Source organism: Blennius ocellaris, assembly GCF_963422515.1.
Source record: "Blennius ocellaris genome assembly, chromosome: 15".
In the NCBI taxonomy this organism is placed as follows: domain Eukaryota; kingdom Metazoa; phylum Chordata; class Actinopteri; order Blenniiformes; family Blenniidae; genus Blennius; species Blennius ocellaris.
The window spans coordinates 21,335,709-21,352,233 of record NC_137664.1 but is presented as its reverse complement, the minus strand read 5'-3'; the positions used below and the strand labels follow the sequence as shown (position 1 = coordinate 21,352,233).

The 16,525-nt window shown below is 42.2% G+C and overlaps 2 protein-coding genes across 2 annotated transcripts in view; one reads left to right on the top strand and one right to left on the bottom strand.

The window, feature by feature from the left end:
* Window positions 1-8,087, bottom strand: part of dcc (DCC netrin 1 receptor) — a gene marked incomplete at its 5' end in the record, with an annotated part of 378,467 nt that extends 370,380 nt beyond the window's left edge. Inside the window, 6 exons of the mRNA XM_080510296.1 lie at window positions 5,450-5,482; window positions 5,683-5,926; window positions 6,101-6,160; window positions 6,250-6,387; window positions 6,486-6,548; window positions 8,067-8,087. Coding sequence (XP_080366422.1) covers window positions 5,450-5,482; window positions 5,683-5,926; window positions 6,101-6,160; window positions 6,250-6,387; window positions 6,486-6,548; window positions 8,067-8,087 — 559 coding nt within the window. The remainder of the gene's footprint in view (window positions 1-5,449; window positions 5,483-5,682; window positions 5,927-6,100; window positions 6,161-6,249; window positions 6,388-6,485; window positions 6,549-8,066) is intronic.
* Window positions 8,088-8,256: 169 nt separating this feature from the next.
* LOC308140457 (lysozyme C-like) lies at window positions 8,257-14,857 on the top strand. Its single transcript, XM_080510270.1, has 5 exons — window positions 8,257-8,322; window positions 12,750-12,907; window positions 13,699-13,854; window positions 14,463-14,541; window positions 14,622-14,857. Exons 2-5 carry the CDS (start codon window positions 12,775-12,777, stop codon window positions 14,686-14,688), a joined length of 435 nt encoding a protein of 144 aa, XP_080366396.1. The 5' UTR covers window positions 8,257-8,322; window positions 12,750-12,774; the 3' UTR covers window positions 14,689-14,857.
* The last annotated feature ends 1,668 nt before the right edge of the window (window positions 14,858-16,525 follow it).

Sequence of the window (16,525 nt, the reverse complement as noted above, 5' to 3'; positions counted from 1 at the left end):
GCAGTGACAGCTGATATATTTCAGTCTTATTTTACATCGGTATGAAAAAGAACCACCATGCTGTTTGACATCATGACAAGTTCATTAACACTCCCAGCATCTGAGTGGATGTGACGGAGAATCAATCATTTAGCCCGTGACTAAATCTGGTGCATTTACACAAAGTAACTGTACTGAGTGTCCATTAATGTGCACTGTCCTCTGGAAGTCTGCAACATTAAAGGAGGTTCAACCAGACTCCATGTTCTGAATGGATCATTGAAAGATTTTGTTGTCATTTATTGCCTATTGAACGTTGAAGCTTTGCTAACAGCTGAACGGAATAAACCATCAGCCCTTTCACAGTTGTGCTCTGCATGCAGTGGAGGCTGGCCAATAGAGGGCGCAAGGACACCCCCTCCAAACCCACCCAACAACAGAAAGAAATTACTAAATTAATTAATAAACTGTAAGAATGTACATATATATTGCTGTCAAATGGTTATTTAACTGATTAATCACACAATTTCCTGTAATTAATTATGATTCATCACATTTTTCTACTTAAGATTGAAGCTTGTAATGAAATGGATGTGGAAGAACACACAAACTGTATTTCAAATCAAAGCCTACTTTCATAACTTCCTTTTAGCTTTGAGTGAATGCTGTTCCTCTCAAAGTTTGTCTAAAAAAAGTTAATACACAAATATAGAAATAAACATGTTTCTGAGATCAACTGCAGGTCCACCACTTCTACAATATGCAATAATATACTGAAATACGCCCCCCCCCCCACACACACACACACACACACACACACACACACACACACAGAGAGAGAGAGAGAGAGAGAGAGAGAGAGAGAGAGAGAGAGAGAGAGAGAGAGACTGCACCCACTCACATGCATGCACATATACAGGAGAGCTCTGGAAAGAGAGGAAGAGAAATTAATAATGTACCTTCAAGTATTTCTTCCAGCTTTAACAGTTTGGTGGCTACTGGTCAGCCAACACGGCAACCTGCTGTTTTGCTGCAAAATTACTTCTGTGGTCATCAAATTCGACTATACAAAGTGTGCTAATGACCTTCACTTTCGCTTTCTTGGAGTCATCAGGCAACATTCTGCCATTGTCGCTCAGTGTTCTGCCGGATGCTGCATTCATTATCCAAACGTTAAACAGTTATAATCAATTAATTAAATTAATGTGTTATTTTTGACAACACTAGTAAAAATTACTTGTTGTTAAAAGAATGTTTTTGTTTTCATGTAGATGCCGAAAACAGAGTACACTGCAGGGGAAAGGAAAATCCCCGCACTTTCTCTAATAAGTCAGTATGTGGAGTTTTTACACAAATTCTTCTCCCAGGAGTCATTTATCTTCCTGTAACGTGAGTCGGAGGGGGCTCGGGAGGACTGTTCCATTAAGTAGATATTAAAGGCCGAGGTCAGACGAGTTTAAATTATAATTATTACAACAAAGTGCCCCAAAGAGACGGAGGGCAGAAAATGAATGATTCCACCTCAATTTGACGGCATCACACTGAGAAAGACCCAGAAGAGCAGACTGACACAGAACTGCAGACCTGCTGTGTGTTTTATCATGTTCCTGCAGTTTGTGTAACACGTCAGTGTGCTTGAGGCTGGACGACTTTCAGCAGCACGTCTGGAGAAACATTCGATCATCTTCGACTCATTCAGATATAATGGAGGCGTTTGGTGCCACTTTCATAAATCCTGCAGCTTTGTTTACGCACATCAAACCACTGTGATTTTCTTCATCAATTCTCTGTTTTCTTGTAAAATATCACACGTAGATTTCAGGAAGAAAAAGTAATCCGTCCTCTCTGTGACAGAAGCAGTGGTTGCCTCACAAGAGGAAGACCCTGGTCTGATATTTCTGGACCTGCTGTTGATCTAAAGCAGAGCTCCATGTGTGTCTTTATTATCCCTGATGACCTGTGGAGGGCAGTGTTTAATACCCCTTATGACCTGTGGAGGGCAGTGTTTAATACCCCTTATGACCTGTGGAGGGCAGTGTTTAATACCCCTTATGACCTGTGGAGGGCAGTGTTTAATACCCCTAAGGACCTGTGGCGGCAGTGTTTAATACCCCTGATGATCTGTGGAGGGCAGTGTTTAATACCCCTTATGACCTGTGGAGGGCAGTGTTTAATACCCCTAAGGACCTGTGGCGGCAGTGTTTAATACCCCTGATGATCTGTGGAGGGCAGTGTTTAATACCCCTTATGACCTGTGGAGGGCAGTGTTTAATACCCCTTATGATCTGTGGAGGGCAGTGTTTAATACCCCTTATGATCTGTGGAGGGCAGTGTTTAATACCCCTTATGATCTGTGGAGGGCAGTGTTTAATACCCCTTATGATCTGTGGAGGCAGTGTTTAATACCCCTTATGACCTGTGGAGGCAGTGTTTCATACCCCTTATGACCTGTGGAGGGCAGTGTTTCATACCCCTGATGATCTGTGGAGGGCAGTGTTTAATACCCCTGATGACCTGTGGAGGCAGTGTTTAATACCCCTGATGACCTGTGGAGGGCAGTGTTTAATACCCCTTATGATCTGTGGAGGGCAGTGTTTAATACCCCTGATGACCTGTGGAGGCAGTGTTTAATACCCCTGAGGACCTGTGGAAGGCAGCGTGGAGCAATGTAGCTCATGTGTGTCCAGAGAAAGGAACAAAGAAGAAACAAAACTATGACTCCTTGGAGGAAATACTGGAGCATATAATTCAAGTTTGTGTTCTCATACTTGGTATAAACACTGGAATGAAAAAACAAGTTCATGGAAATGAGCTCAAGGTTCCAGAAGTGTCTGTTAATATCAAGATACCCATCATGCATTCTGTAGAAAGGTTATTAAATGTGAATATATAGAGTGTGTGACCGGAGTCACACTGACCTGATCCCGTTTTAATCTGCACTCTTATCTCTGCTTCTTCTAAAGGAGAAGAACATTTTGTTTTTTTCAGTCTTATCACACCAGGCTGTGAGGAACACTAACAGCAGATGAATTTCATAAATATGTCAAAACATTTTGGACACAATACCTCTCAGGGACAGAGATACTGAAAATATCTGCCTCAGTTTAGTGTTTTTGTCCATTTTGCTTCATATGTGATGAAAAAAATATTTTCACAAACAATTTAGAGAAAGATTTGAGTTATTTATACAAGATAACTGTTATATGAGTCCCAAATGTCCATTTTAACTACTTCATTAACTACATTCATTCTGATTGATTTGAAGCAACAGAACCAAACATTTGAATCCAAAATGTCTGATTCAAACATGTTATTCCTCAGCTTTTGACAATGAGTCAAATGTTTGGTGTTAAAAAGGTTTTTTCAGCAAGTGCAGCAACATGGACCATACATGAGGAACGACACACACACTCACACACTCATTCACGTACACACGTACACTTATACACGTCTACAAATACACACAGTCTATACACAAATAAATGGTAAATGGATTTCACTTATATGGTGGTCGAACTTGCAAACATCCAAATCTGGACCACCACTCTACCAAGACACACACACACACACATACACACACACACACACACACACACACGCACTGAAATGTACAATTAAATGTCCAGATTCTGTTGCATCATAGGTGTTTTTAAAGGGTAACTGAAATGTTTTTCAGATTTCATCTTTAGAAAGAAGAATAAATATGCTTTCGAAAGGTATATAACATTCCCAGATAAAAGTCCGAATTCCGACCCTTTTAATTGACTTTACATGATGCAGCAGACGACGGTATATTTGCGGGCCATAAATGTGAGCCGCCTGAGCTAGACCGGATATGACGTACGAGGGGTTATATGTCCCAGCCAAAACAACATCAGCTGATTGAAGAATGGAGGGGTTTGGCGATACAGAAGCACCTAGGAGCGATGTTAGCGAAGATTTAAGTGACGTATCGTTGGTTTTGGACGAAGATGAAGGAGAGGAATCATCGGAGGAAGAATTAGAAGAAAATCAAGGCGTTCAACCATACATGTTTGAGCCGTGAGTACATATTGTGTGTGACCGGGTATTTACCCGTGTGCACATATTGTGCGTGACCGGGTATTAACCCATGAGTACATATTGTGTGTGACCGGGTATTTACCCGTGAGTACATATTGTGTGTGACCGGGTATTTACCCGTGTGCACATATTGTGCGTGACCGGGTATTTACCCGTGTGCACATATTGTGCGTGACCGGGTATTTACCCGTGTGCACATATTGTGTGTGACTGGGTATTTACCCTTGTGTCAGAGTGGGTGTTTTGCAAAGTTTATTGGTCTATTTGTCTTAAGTTTTAGCAGGTTTTAAAAAGACTTACTGAAAGTTGGGTTTAAAAATCCGTTAAAAAGCCGTTTAAAAATGGTGGGGACAGAACCAGGTTTCAGGATACGTTTCCTCTTCACATCAAAACCAAGTGACTCTCGGATTGCGGGTGCTGTTTCGTAACAGTCATCCGTGAAATGTTGACTGCAGAGATAGGAGGCCTCTGTTGGTGTCCAGTTGGAGCGAGTGCGCTGCACTTGTTTTGTCCATAATCTCCTCAAAGTTTCATCTTTTGGGAATTTATGGACACTTACAGACGGACTGGGCATTTGGGAACACCCAGCCGCAACACAACACTTAGGCATGACTCTAAAAAACTGCTAAATAACGCGATAATGCAGAGCACATGTAAACAAGACACTACGATCAGCTGTTGTGGGCGGAAGTAAATAACTCCTCATACGTCACAGCGCAAAACTACGGCAAGTTGGGAAAACTAGGTCAGATTCACAGGGCGGGAGATTTAAAGGCATTTTTAGACGTTCGGCGCTCAAGAGCAAGATAGTGGTGTGATTGTCATTGGTGTGTCATATATCATTCGAAAGGGGGAAAAATAATGCGAAATACTGGTGTATTTTAATAGAATTATTTCAGGGACCCTTTAACACTCTGGCAGCACAGCTTTGAGGTTTGTGGATGTGAATTAAAAAAAAAACTTTTTTTTTTAATCTTCTAGAGCTCTTTGTACCAGTTAGAGTGAATTTGTGGACGGACAACCCTCTTTCACAATAAAATGGCTTCAGGCCCAGTGGTCACTCCTGAGTGTTGTTGTGTCGGTGGAGGGGCTCCATCATTATTAGACTGTTCACTGATGCTTTCATATGGCGAAACCACAACTTTCAACCTTTGTTGCCTTTGACTTTGGCTTCCTCTGAAAACCCTGTTGTCCACAGGACTGTGTGGAGACACAGGGACTTCAAAAATTGTCCCATTGTTTTCCACACAGCGGCCTTTTATCTTGAAAATAAGCCAATAATTAAAATAGTGGGATCCACTGGGGATTGCAGACCATGTTTACTCCACCTGACACACAAACTACAATAATACAAAATACAAAAAAGAGCTTTTTTGTTTTTTGTTTTTTTTTAAATAAAAAACCAAACCCTTGAGGTTGGGGTCGGGGAGGAGAGGGTTTCCTGCAGGGGAACAAAAAGCGAGAGATGATCAATGGGCTGACCTGAACTCTAAGAAGAACAGCTTTTATTAGTGAGTGTGTCTGAATTGATTCAGCAGCCACTCTCAGGGCGTCTATTCTCCTCAATATTCTCATGATAGGGCAACAGATTCTCACCTCCTCATCTTGAGACGCGTCTCCAGTGGGCCTGTGGCCTCCCACTCCAGGATGGCAATCTGTGGTCCCTTTGCTTCTCCGTCTGATCAGCCAGCCCACGTTCATTGTTGAGCCGTCGTTGTTCGTCCTGCTCCACCAGGTGGCGCTGATCAGCTTGATGGTGCTGATCAGCCTGACAGTCCCGGGCTTGATCAACTGGATCATGATTCTCGGCCTTCTGATGCTCTTTAGCCGCCTGAAGCTGCTCGGCCCCCTGGTGGTTCTCGAGGTGTGGCTGCAACTGCTGCTGCTATTTGAGGAGAAAATGAGAGGAAAGACACCGTTAACGTCCACAGAAGGACACAGAGAGGAAGAAGTCACAGTGATCTTCTTCAAAATCAAGGGAAGCCCTGGTTTTGGCTTTTTTTTAACCATGGTTCCATGGTCTAACTACCCATGGAACAGGAGATTGAGCCTCCGTGACCTTCTGCTGAGCAGAATCAGGGAAGCACTCAGCAGACTGGGTGACGCAGCATTCAGCACACTGAAAGTAAGAGAAAGTCATGGTTTCCAGCGTTGTCATGGGTTGTTGACTGTCTATTCTATACTATTAAAATTCTAAACAGCACTTGCCTGTGGAACACGAGACTCAGCTTCGTCTAAGACCCTCTGCTGAGCAGAATCTGGGAAGAAACCCTCAGCAGACTGGGAGACCCAGAATTCAGACTGGAGGACCCAGTACTCACACGAAGGGACCCAGCATTCAGCACACTGAAAGTAGGAGAAAGTCATGGTTTCCAGCGTTGTCATGGGTTGTTGGCTGTCTATTCTATACTATTAAAAGTCTAAACAGCACATATCTGCGGAACCTGAGACTCAGCTTCCTCTGTGACACTCTGCTGAGCAGAATCTGGGATCAAGCCCTCAGCAGACTGGGGGACCCAGTACTCAGACTGGGACACAAAAACACACATGAAATAAACCACCAGGTTAGGTATAAGCAGTTCGTGGCATTTACAGAGACATGTTTTTTCAAAAGTGTATTTTTTTGTGTTACTTACATTGAATATGACTCAGTGAGTCAGATTGTGAAAGACCGAGCACAATTATAAAAGGTTATTATTATTTATATTATATCTATTTGAAATCTTAGGTTAGTGTCTGTCTGGTAGAAGGATTATGGACATTGCTTCTTTCCTCTCCTTCAGTTTGTTTTGGTTTTATCTCTACTAATTATTATCATGTTCTTATTTTGGATAAATGAAAGAATAAGAGTTTTTAGTGAAACTGTTTCTCACAACTAATATGTAGGCAGACTGTGTCCATGCATTTTGTCGATTCTAGAACTATAGATTATAGATGCTCAGAATCAGCATGCAAACACAAAGTTTATTTTGCTATGAAAGTGTTGTTTATTTTCTGTTGTCCAAAGAAACAAGAAATATCCATGCTAAGAATTGTAACGTCAACAGAAGTGAACAGCTCCACAAGACAAGACATGACAGCCGGGGTGCAGGGGCATGTGCAGCTTCACGTCTTCACTGCCGTGTCTCTGGATTTGTACATGACTCCTCGGCTCTTCAGCTCTCTCACCACACCTTCGGGGGGGGGGGGGGGGGGGGGGTGAGCAAACACACAACAGGTCAGTAAACACAACAACAAGAGGCCCTAAACATTCACTGCTCTGCTGTATTGAGGCACCTGGAGGGAGTCTGCCGGCCACAGACACTGCGTATACGCCGGGTTTGAAGTTTGCTGTGTGAAGAAGCAGAAAAACAATCAAGGATTTCACCGTTCATCAGTTGAATAAAGTTGGAAATTAAAAAAATATATACAGGACTGATGTGAATGATCACAGTGATGTGTACTTTAATGGAAGATTTTAACATGATACAGTTGGAAAAAAATGGTGCTGCAGTTCCTGAAGTAAAGCCAGTTTAACACCCTGGATGTAAAGTTCATATCACACTATATTTAGAAACAGGCAGTAGTTGGGGTACCTGAACATTTAGAGGAAAGGCACATTTATTTCTATAGCATAAAGGTATTAAAATAGGCAAAATGTATTGTTCAGTGGAAAGTGTGAGCAAATACTAAAGTTTTAAATCCTGATTTCAAAGAGGTGTGTCAGTAGGTGAAGAGCGTAGGAACTAAAAGCTGCTTCATCTCGTTTCTTCTGACTCTGGGAACACGTAGTAAACCTCTTCTGGTGTGGATGCTTCCACAAATACACCTGAGATGCATTTTGAGGCAGTTTCCGCCACTTTGGAGGAAACAAATTAGAAAGCTCTCCTGCGTTGCATTGTGGATTTTAAAAGTGGGAGAAGATGTTGGTCAGCTGCCCTGAGAAAAGCCGACTGTACTAGAGGTGGAACCAAATCAGACAAAAGAGAAAGAAGGTTAAGTATGTGGAGCAGGTGATCCTCACCTATCCTCTGCCACTTGGCTACCCAGCTGTCTTCAGGACTCATCATGGCGTCACCCTGTGGACACACACACACGCACACACGCACACACGCACACACGCACACACGCACACACGCACACACGCACACACACACACACACACACACACACACACACACACACACACACACACACACACACACACTTCCTGTTGCAGTAAACAGAATGAAGATTTCTTGTGACTTCCTCAGTTTCGCAGCTTCTTCAAGAGGAATCTTCAGTGTCTGCAGACTTGTCCAGGTGAGACCTCCACCAGGAGACGTCCTCCTGCTCCATCAGGTCTTTTTCTTTGTTGTGTTACAGCACTTTAGCTCCTTGTGCTTGTTTTAAAGGACTTTGTATATTACACTTCTCTGGACTGGAAGTGCTTGGCCATGATTGTTGGTCGTGAGGATGTATGAAGAGATCAGATATTGCCTTCACACAAATTTGATCAACTGGATTCCCACCAAAGGTTTTTGTCATTGTTAGAGAAAGTTACATGTTTGAAGATGTTTTGGTTCCCATTTTAATCATGAATGTGATTAACTCTTTTATCAGCCTTGGGGGTGAACAGAGTGACTTTGTATTTACACAGTATTTTTAAATAATAGCTGAGAGCCAGAAAATCCAAGGAAAAAAACACTTTTATTTCCCAATGTGATGTGTCAACTGAGCAAAGTCCCATTCTAACTTTCTCTTCCTCAGCAGGAACAGAAACTGAGCTGCTTCTCTTATTTGTCTTTCCATTTTTAACTCCAGTGGACTATCAAAACCCTCAACTGTGTGTCTAACTCATAACTTTTTTTCACTTTTCGCATCCAAACAAGCTGATTCATCCAAATCTCCACAAAGAGCCACAACACTGACAAACCCAAGAACTGACGGTTTAATAGTTTATTAAAGCAATACATGAGCAGCCATAACCAGCTAGAAATACAGGAAGAAAATTTACCTTTTTGAACAAACAACAGAGGAAGAAGTTCAGCAGATAATATCTGATCCACGTCATGATGTGAAAGCATTTTGTGGAAGCCTCCAGCTTTATCTACTGAATATATCTATATCTATGAATCTGTGAATATGCTCTTCATCATATATATACTCGAAAGCATGAGAAAAGACTCATTGGCCTTTTTTAAAAAAAACAATCCTATAGTCAAGCTCCTTATTTTATTAGTGCCTTTTTCAAACTGCTGCCTTTTTCAAAGCACTTTATAAAGCAAAATGTGTGTAAAAAAAAAAAAGAGAGAATATTTGACTTCACAAAGCACCTGGTGGATGAGTGGTTCATCGGTACGGATGTGCTTTAGTGGAGCAGTCGAACTTGACTCTGCTGTGATTTTCTTATTTCAAGAGCAATTTCCCAAGGACACGCAACGTTTGATAACCGAGCAATACGCCAATAAAGGCATTTTCGAAACGGTGTGCGGGAATGCTGCTAGAGTAATGTAAACTAATTGTCATGAACATGACAGCAGGCTCGGCACTACTACGTTTAACCACTGAAGGTCAAAGGCAGCTTCCTTTAGAGAAGCAGCAGAGAACACAGAGACCCCCTGCTGCTTTGTTCAACAGACCAGTGATTTCAAACGGCCGGCCGCGTGGTCGAAACCCTATCAGGAAGAACAAACATACAGTTACTCTATCTAATCTCACCACAGCGGTGCGTCAGCCTCAGCCTGAATCCAGTTGCGATCACGTTACGCTACAATCTGGTTTACTAAATGTTGGCTCTCTGTCGGGTAAGTCACTTTTAATCACTGATTATATTTCGCTTAAATAACACAAGCCTAGTGAAATGAAAACAACAGCGACTTGTTGATCAGCTCCTCCACACTTCAGCTTCTCGGCGAGGTCAGGGTGTTGAAGAAAGGAGGTGGAGTAGCAACCGTCTGCAGAACACCCAAATACAACACAAACTTCTTTCATAACTTTCGCAAACTCTCTGCTGTATGTTTTCATTATGACTGTTATAATGGTTGACTTTAATATTAATTGTGATAATCCTGAAGACAACAGTGCTCAAGAACTTCTGAACATCTTTGAACATTCTTTGACTTTTCCAGCATAAAAAAGTCTAAACATTTATGACGTGGTGGTGAAAGATGTGGCTGTTTCTGACCGTTACTCTGTTTCATTTACAGCAGTCAACAAGAGTTGATCAGGAAACATCACATTGATGAAAACACTCAGACGTCAGACCTCGGCCTTCACTAGTGCTTATTCTGAATCAATCCACCTCTCAATAACATTTTTATTGCTATAAAAACCATGTTTTTATGCAGAAATGCAGTATAAAGAGCAGTCGAATCACATATAGATCTTCCTGTAGCCTTCACTAATTAAAAACATCTGGAGAGCACAACTCTCCTTCTATTGCTGCATAAAAAAGCAGTTGAACTTCTGGGGGTCCAGAAGGTCATTGTCTTGAAATCTGTGTCGGGCAAATAGTCCAGAATCCTGCTGTGGAGGTGGTTGTAGTGCACAAGTAACTTGCGTTGGAGTGCTGCGGTGCGTTCAATGACCTGTTCAAAAGTCTGTCTTGATTTCACAATAAATCTGCAACCAAATCTCTTTCTCTTCTTATTTAGTCATTGTAGGTTGACGAAACCACTATTAAATCAACACAACTATGTGTTAGCTAATGCTAATTTCTTCACAGACCTTCACAGAAGGCCTTACAGGCCCTGACGGCCCGCCACTGCTCTTCACCCAGACATTCACAAGCATGCCCGCTCTGCCTTGGGCTCCTGTCAACGGCCTTGTAGATAACTTCAGCTCTAAATTTCAAAACATCATAGATAGCACAGCGCCAGTCAAAGCTAAAGTAGTCTGTGGTGTAGAGAAAAGCCCACAATAGATTTTGAAAGGTGTTTTTAACTGTTTAGCTCCAGATGTACTGCAGATAGTCAACAGCTCTCTTCATACGGGCGTTTTTCCAAAAACTCTAATGACAGTAAACTTCTTTTAAAGAAAAATAATCTGGATGCTTCAGTGTTTAATAAGTACAGGCCCATAGGAAGCCTGTCTTGTATAAGATTATTGAAAAGGCAGTTTATATACAATAATGCTTTTCTGGCACAAAATAAATAACTTCAAGGTTTTCCAGTCTGGGTGGAGGTCAAACCACAGCATGAAAACAGCTCTTCTACACTGCTCTACATGAGCAGTGGCACACCAACACTTTCAGTTTTAGTGTTACTGGATCTTTGTTCTGCTTTTGACACAATTGACCAACATGCTGCTGGACCAACTTGAAAATATTTGGCAATTCCTGCCATTGCATCAATTTGGTTTAAAGTTTAATTGCAAGATGGGGATTATTCTCTTTCTTCAATAGCTAATTATGAATCTGAGCGTATGAGAATCATGTGGATGAATTATGTGGTTCCTCAAGGCTCCATCCTTGAGGCTGTTTTATTTACCATGTAGATGCTAACTCTGGAACATTAGAACATCTCTTATTATAACTGTGCAGATGACACACAGCACTATAGTTGTTTTGTTAACCAGTTTTGGTTTTTTGGTTGACGTGCGTCAGAAGCCGCGGGACCAGGGCCGGCATGGACAGATGACCGCAGCCACATCCGAACCGCTCCAGTCCCGGCCCGTCCGGTTACAGCCGCAGTGTCTCTGCCAAAAGCCAAACCAAACCGTACTGTACCGGCACATTTTGTTCAGTGGAAACGGAGCTTTAGACAACTGGAGCTCATCCAGAACGCTGCAGCCAGAGTCGTCACCAACACAAAGATAGTGGAGCACATGACACCTGAATGTCAATCTCTGCACTGACTGCCAGTGCGTCAAAATATTGACTTTAAAATGTGGCTTCTGGTCTATAAAGGTTTGAATGGCCTTTGGCCTAAATACATCTCAGATTCACTTGAAGATTCTGAAACATCCAGACCTCAGGATGAGGTTTATCAGTGTTCCAGACCCCTCAGGGCTCCTTGACCGTTTGAGTTCGGATGAGTTTTACTCAGTGTTCCCAGAGTCAGAAGAAACAAGGTGAAGCAGCTTTTAGTTCCTATCTCCTCAGCTGTGAACAAACTTCCTGACACACTCCCGTCTTTTAAAGCAGGATTAAAATATCATCAACAACCATTGTATTTCATAACCCCAACCGCTTGAGATTTAAAATTCCTAATCATCTTGTTTCAATGTATTTCCTTTATTTTGTAAAGCTCTGTGAATTGCCTTGTGTCTGAATAGTGCTAGAGAAATTAATTTGCCTTGGATTTGCTAAAAATGAAAGTTTGAGATTAACACGAACTTTCTCAGCAACTATTTGAAAATGATTTACTGATCCTCTTTTCTTCTTTACTTACTTTTTCTCTTCATTTTTATCTTTGAAGTAGTTCTCACAACTTGTAGATCCAATTGAATGATCCTCCTACGGGACATGAGTGAAACTTTGAGGTCATGATGAGCCTTTCCATTCACAGTCTGAGGACTGAACAATCAGTCTGATAACACAGTCAGAGCAGACACAGGATCTCTGCAGTTCGCTGAACAAACCGTTATCTGGAGATGGAGGCTGGCGAAGTGTGTTTGATACGCCTTTTTTGGCATTGAGTAAAGTTTGTTATCAGGGCGATGCCTGCAGTATAAAAGAGGCGGCTGAGCAGAGGAGGAAGCATCTGTCCTGCAGCTTTACACCTGCTTAACTTGTTTTGGTTTTCCAGTCTCTTTGGGGAAAGCTCTGCAAAGATGGTGAGTCGGAGTCTGGTGTTCCTGCTGCTGGTGGCGGTGAGCAGCGCCAAAGTGTTCGATCGATGTGAATGGGCCAAGGTGTTGAAGAGGGCCGGGATGGACGGCTACCGAGGAGTCAGCCTGGCCGACTGTGAGTAGAAACAACTCAAACATGATTCTGTTCGTATGACATCCCAGTCTCATGTCATCGGAGAGGAACTGAGACTGAAAACCTCGACAAATGTCCACTGAAGTAAAGGTACAAACAGAACCTGACCTTTCTTAGCAAAGAGCCTCATATATTTTCTGGATTCTGTTTTTCTTCCTGTTTTAGGAATGATTCATCTGCTCTTTGTAATTTTACATTAGTTTCTAGGTGTTTGGTTACTTTATTGTGTGTAAATTCAATGGGCTGGTGTACAGATCTTTATTGATACTCTCTGCCTCTGATAAAGACCATCAGCCTGCTCACCAACATACAATAGCAGGAAAAATGAAAGGTTTACTATTCTGAGAAATAAACATGTTTACTGTGGGAGCTGAGGAGTTTGTATGCTGGCGACTTCAGACAGTTTCTGCTCCTGACCAGCGTCCAGGACTGAGTATAAAGACTTTTTTCTCTTGGTACGATTTAAAGAAATGGTGGGACTTATTCTCACAGGGGTTGGGTGTACGTGTCAGTGTCCGCAGTGAGCAGCAGTGTTTATGCTGAAAGTGAAAGAGAAAGATTCGTAGTATTTGACAAACTGTGCAGGAATCCAGCACAAAGAACCAGCTGCGATCAGGCACAGAGATAAAATCAATGTCTGAGGTTATTGTATCAAGGATGTTTAAGACTCTTCTCAACCTGCTGAACTGAGCTTCACTCACGATTCAACGTAAGACACAACTCAAGCTCGTGTTACATTTGATGCTCAATGCAGCGTTCTTCTTCTTCTGCAGGGGTGTGCCTGTCTCAACGGGAGTCCAACTACAACACTGATGCCACGAACCACAACAGCGACGGCAGCACAGACTATGGAATCTTCCAGATCAACAGCCGTTACTGGTGCGATGACGGCACTTCTTCAGCCAACGGCTGCAACATCCATTGCAATGGTCAGTAAACAATCACCAAACGTCCACCATTTTCACCTGCTCTATGACCCCATGTCCTCTCAGTTTAATGGGCCATCTAGACTGAACGTGACTCCGCCTCTGAGCAGCGTGACAACTTCTTCCCAAGTTTAAAAAGTACACTCATTTTTAGTCCTAAATTTTACAGTATCGCCTTCAGTCTAGATTTTATTTACTTAAACTTACTTGCTGCATAGGCAGATAATTTCCCTGGTTTTAAGTAATTTTCTTCTCAAATTTTGTGTTTGTGTCTTATATTTGTGCTGCTCTTTGTTGTAGTGTAAATATAGTATGAAGAAATAGGTGAATTTCTTCTTTGCTCACCTCATGAACCAAATAGAAATGATCCATAGACGTATAGAAATGAGCAGTTAGGTTATTATCTGTTTGACATTTGATCCGTTTTTGTTTTTTTTTAATAAACCCAGCAAATCACCACTTTACTCAACACACGAAACTTTGAAATATACAAATCTAATTTGGACTATGTTTGAGGACCTCAGAGTCCTCCAAACTCCCAAACCCTCATCAAAGTCCCTTCGCTGGAATACACTGTATTTCACATTTTCATTTTTCTGTTTTAATGACAGAGCTTCTCGGCGACAACGTTTACGTGGCGATCAACTGTGCCAGACGTGTGGTGAGGGATCCCAACGGCATCAGCGCCTGGTAAGACCTGAACATGGGATGGACTCACCACGTTAACCCTCATGTGTGGAGGAATAAACAGCACTTGGTTGTGGTTTCAGGGTGGCCTGGAGGAAACACTGCCAGGGCCAGGACTTGAGCTCCTACTTGTCAGGTTGTGGCGTGTGATCAGCTGGTGGAGCCGAATGCTGCAGTTCACCAATTTCTTTTCTGCTGTTTCTGTACTTGATCGTACACACTGATTGATTTACTGCAGCCAATGAAGTGCATTTAAAAAGAAGCATGATATCATTATTCATTGTTCATGTAAAAGGACATCTTACGTTGATCTCTTCATGCCAGCAGAAGCAAATAAAAAGTTAAACAATGAGCTTTGTGTTCGATCCATTCATGCAGTGATGAATTCAGACATTTGTAGTTTGCTATGTTTAATTAAAGTCCTCACCGAAGATAAGTGAACTGCAAAAACAATCAAAGCTGTTTTCTTGTGATTCTGGCAACTTCTTTTCATGAGCTCGTTAGACGGGCTTCAAAATGTGGTTTGGAGGAAATTATCAGTCATATAAAATCTATTTTTGTTACGACATTGAAAGAATAAAAGTAAAGAAATGATAGTGATCCTCTCGGCGACATTACTGGTCTGCATTTGAACCGTTCTGTTGACCTGAAGCACACATACTAGCAGCAGTGAGCTGCTGGGGGTCAACAGTCACATTCAGGGACCCAAAATGGGGATTCAAACTTCCAGATTCAAGCCCGCCTCTAAAACCTCTGAGTTCCCTGAGCGTGATTATATTCAAGGGATTCTTCTGAGAACCAGAAACGAGCCACGTCGAGCCGTTCGCTGTCGTCACTGATGTTTGATAAATAATCAAGAACTGATTCCGCTGCTGAAAACTCATTGATCTGCCGCCTCTGGCTGTCCTGCTCATTCAGTCCACTGTCAGCCCCAGTATTAGTTTCACAAACTGTTGTCATTGTCGACCAGGCACTGTTACTTTTTGACTAAAGCATTGTTTACTGGGGAGGAGCAGCTCATCATTAGCTTGTGGTTGTTATTAGCATTAGCAACTCTAAAAGAAACGTCGGCCTTCTTTCTCAGAGTTGTCTGCATGTGAGCTCTTTACCTCCGATGTTTCATTTCTACTTCAACTCATCATTAGTCCACGAAGGATTTCTTTACAAAAGTGCTAACATGACATTATAGAGCATCTTCCTCTGACTAACTGATGTAAAAGCAAGTTACTTCTGTAATTAGACTTCCTACTAACAAATGTCAGACTTTAGAAATGGATACAGCAGAGCTGCAGGTTACGTCTGAAGTAATCAATAGTAGAGCTTCACTGTAACTTGACAGTGTAATTTTTTATTTCTATTTTTTAAGTTTTATGATCCACGTCCACGTCTGAACCTCTGTATCATAAGGGCAGCGCTGTGGTGATATGAGCTTACGCTGTTTCCACAACAACCGCTTCAGATTGCTTGGTCTGTAAATGTGCAGGAATAACATGTAAATACCAGCGTCGAGCATCCAAACCAACACCCAACCACGCCGTTTGCTCTCAGGAGACGTTGCTTGTTGACGACGTCAAATTGTTGTTTGTCGGTCCTCTGGTGGTCTCCTTTCATGCTTTTCATGGTCAGAGGCACCAACACAGTGACATTCTCCTCTTATTCTGTGAGGAAAACTCTGACATGGAGCAGAAATAGAGTATAATCATACAAATATCTGTCAAGAGAGAAATACTTGATGACTCTAATTCCACATGATGGAGATGGCCCAGGTGTATTCTGGTTATGTTCTCATTTTACTTCTTCCAAAGTGTCCAATGTGTGTTGTTCCTCTGAGCTCTTCGGTCTTCAGCCGGTGGAGGAAGACAGTCACGCCTCTGAGGTTTCCTCTCCACCGTGGTTCACGTGGGAATTAAAACCATGTTGGGTTTGTCTGTTTGTGGAGGAGAGAGCGCTGACAGGAGGCTGCAAACACTGACTGATAGTCGTAGTA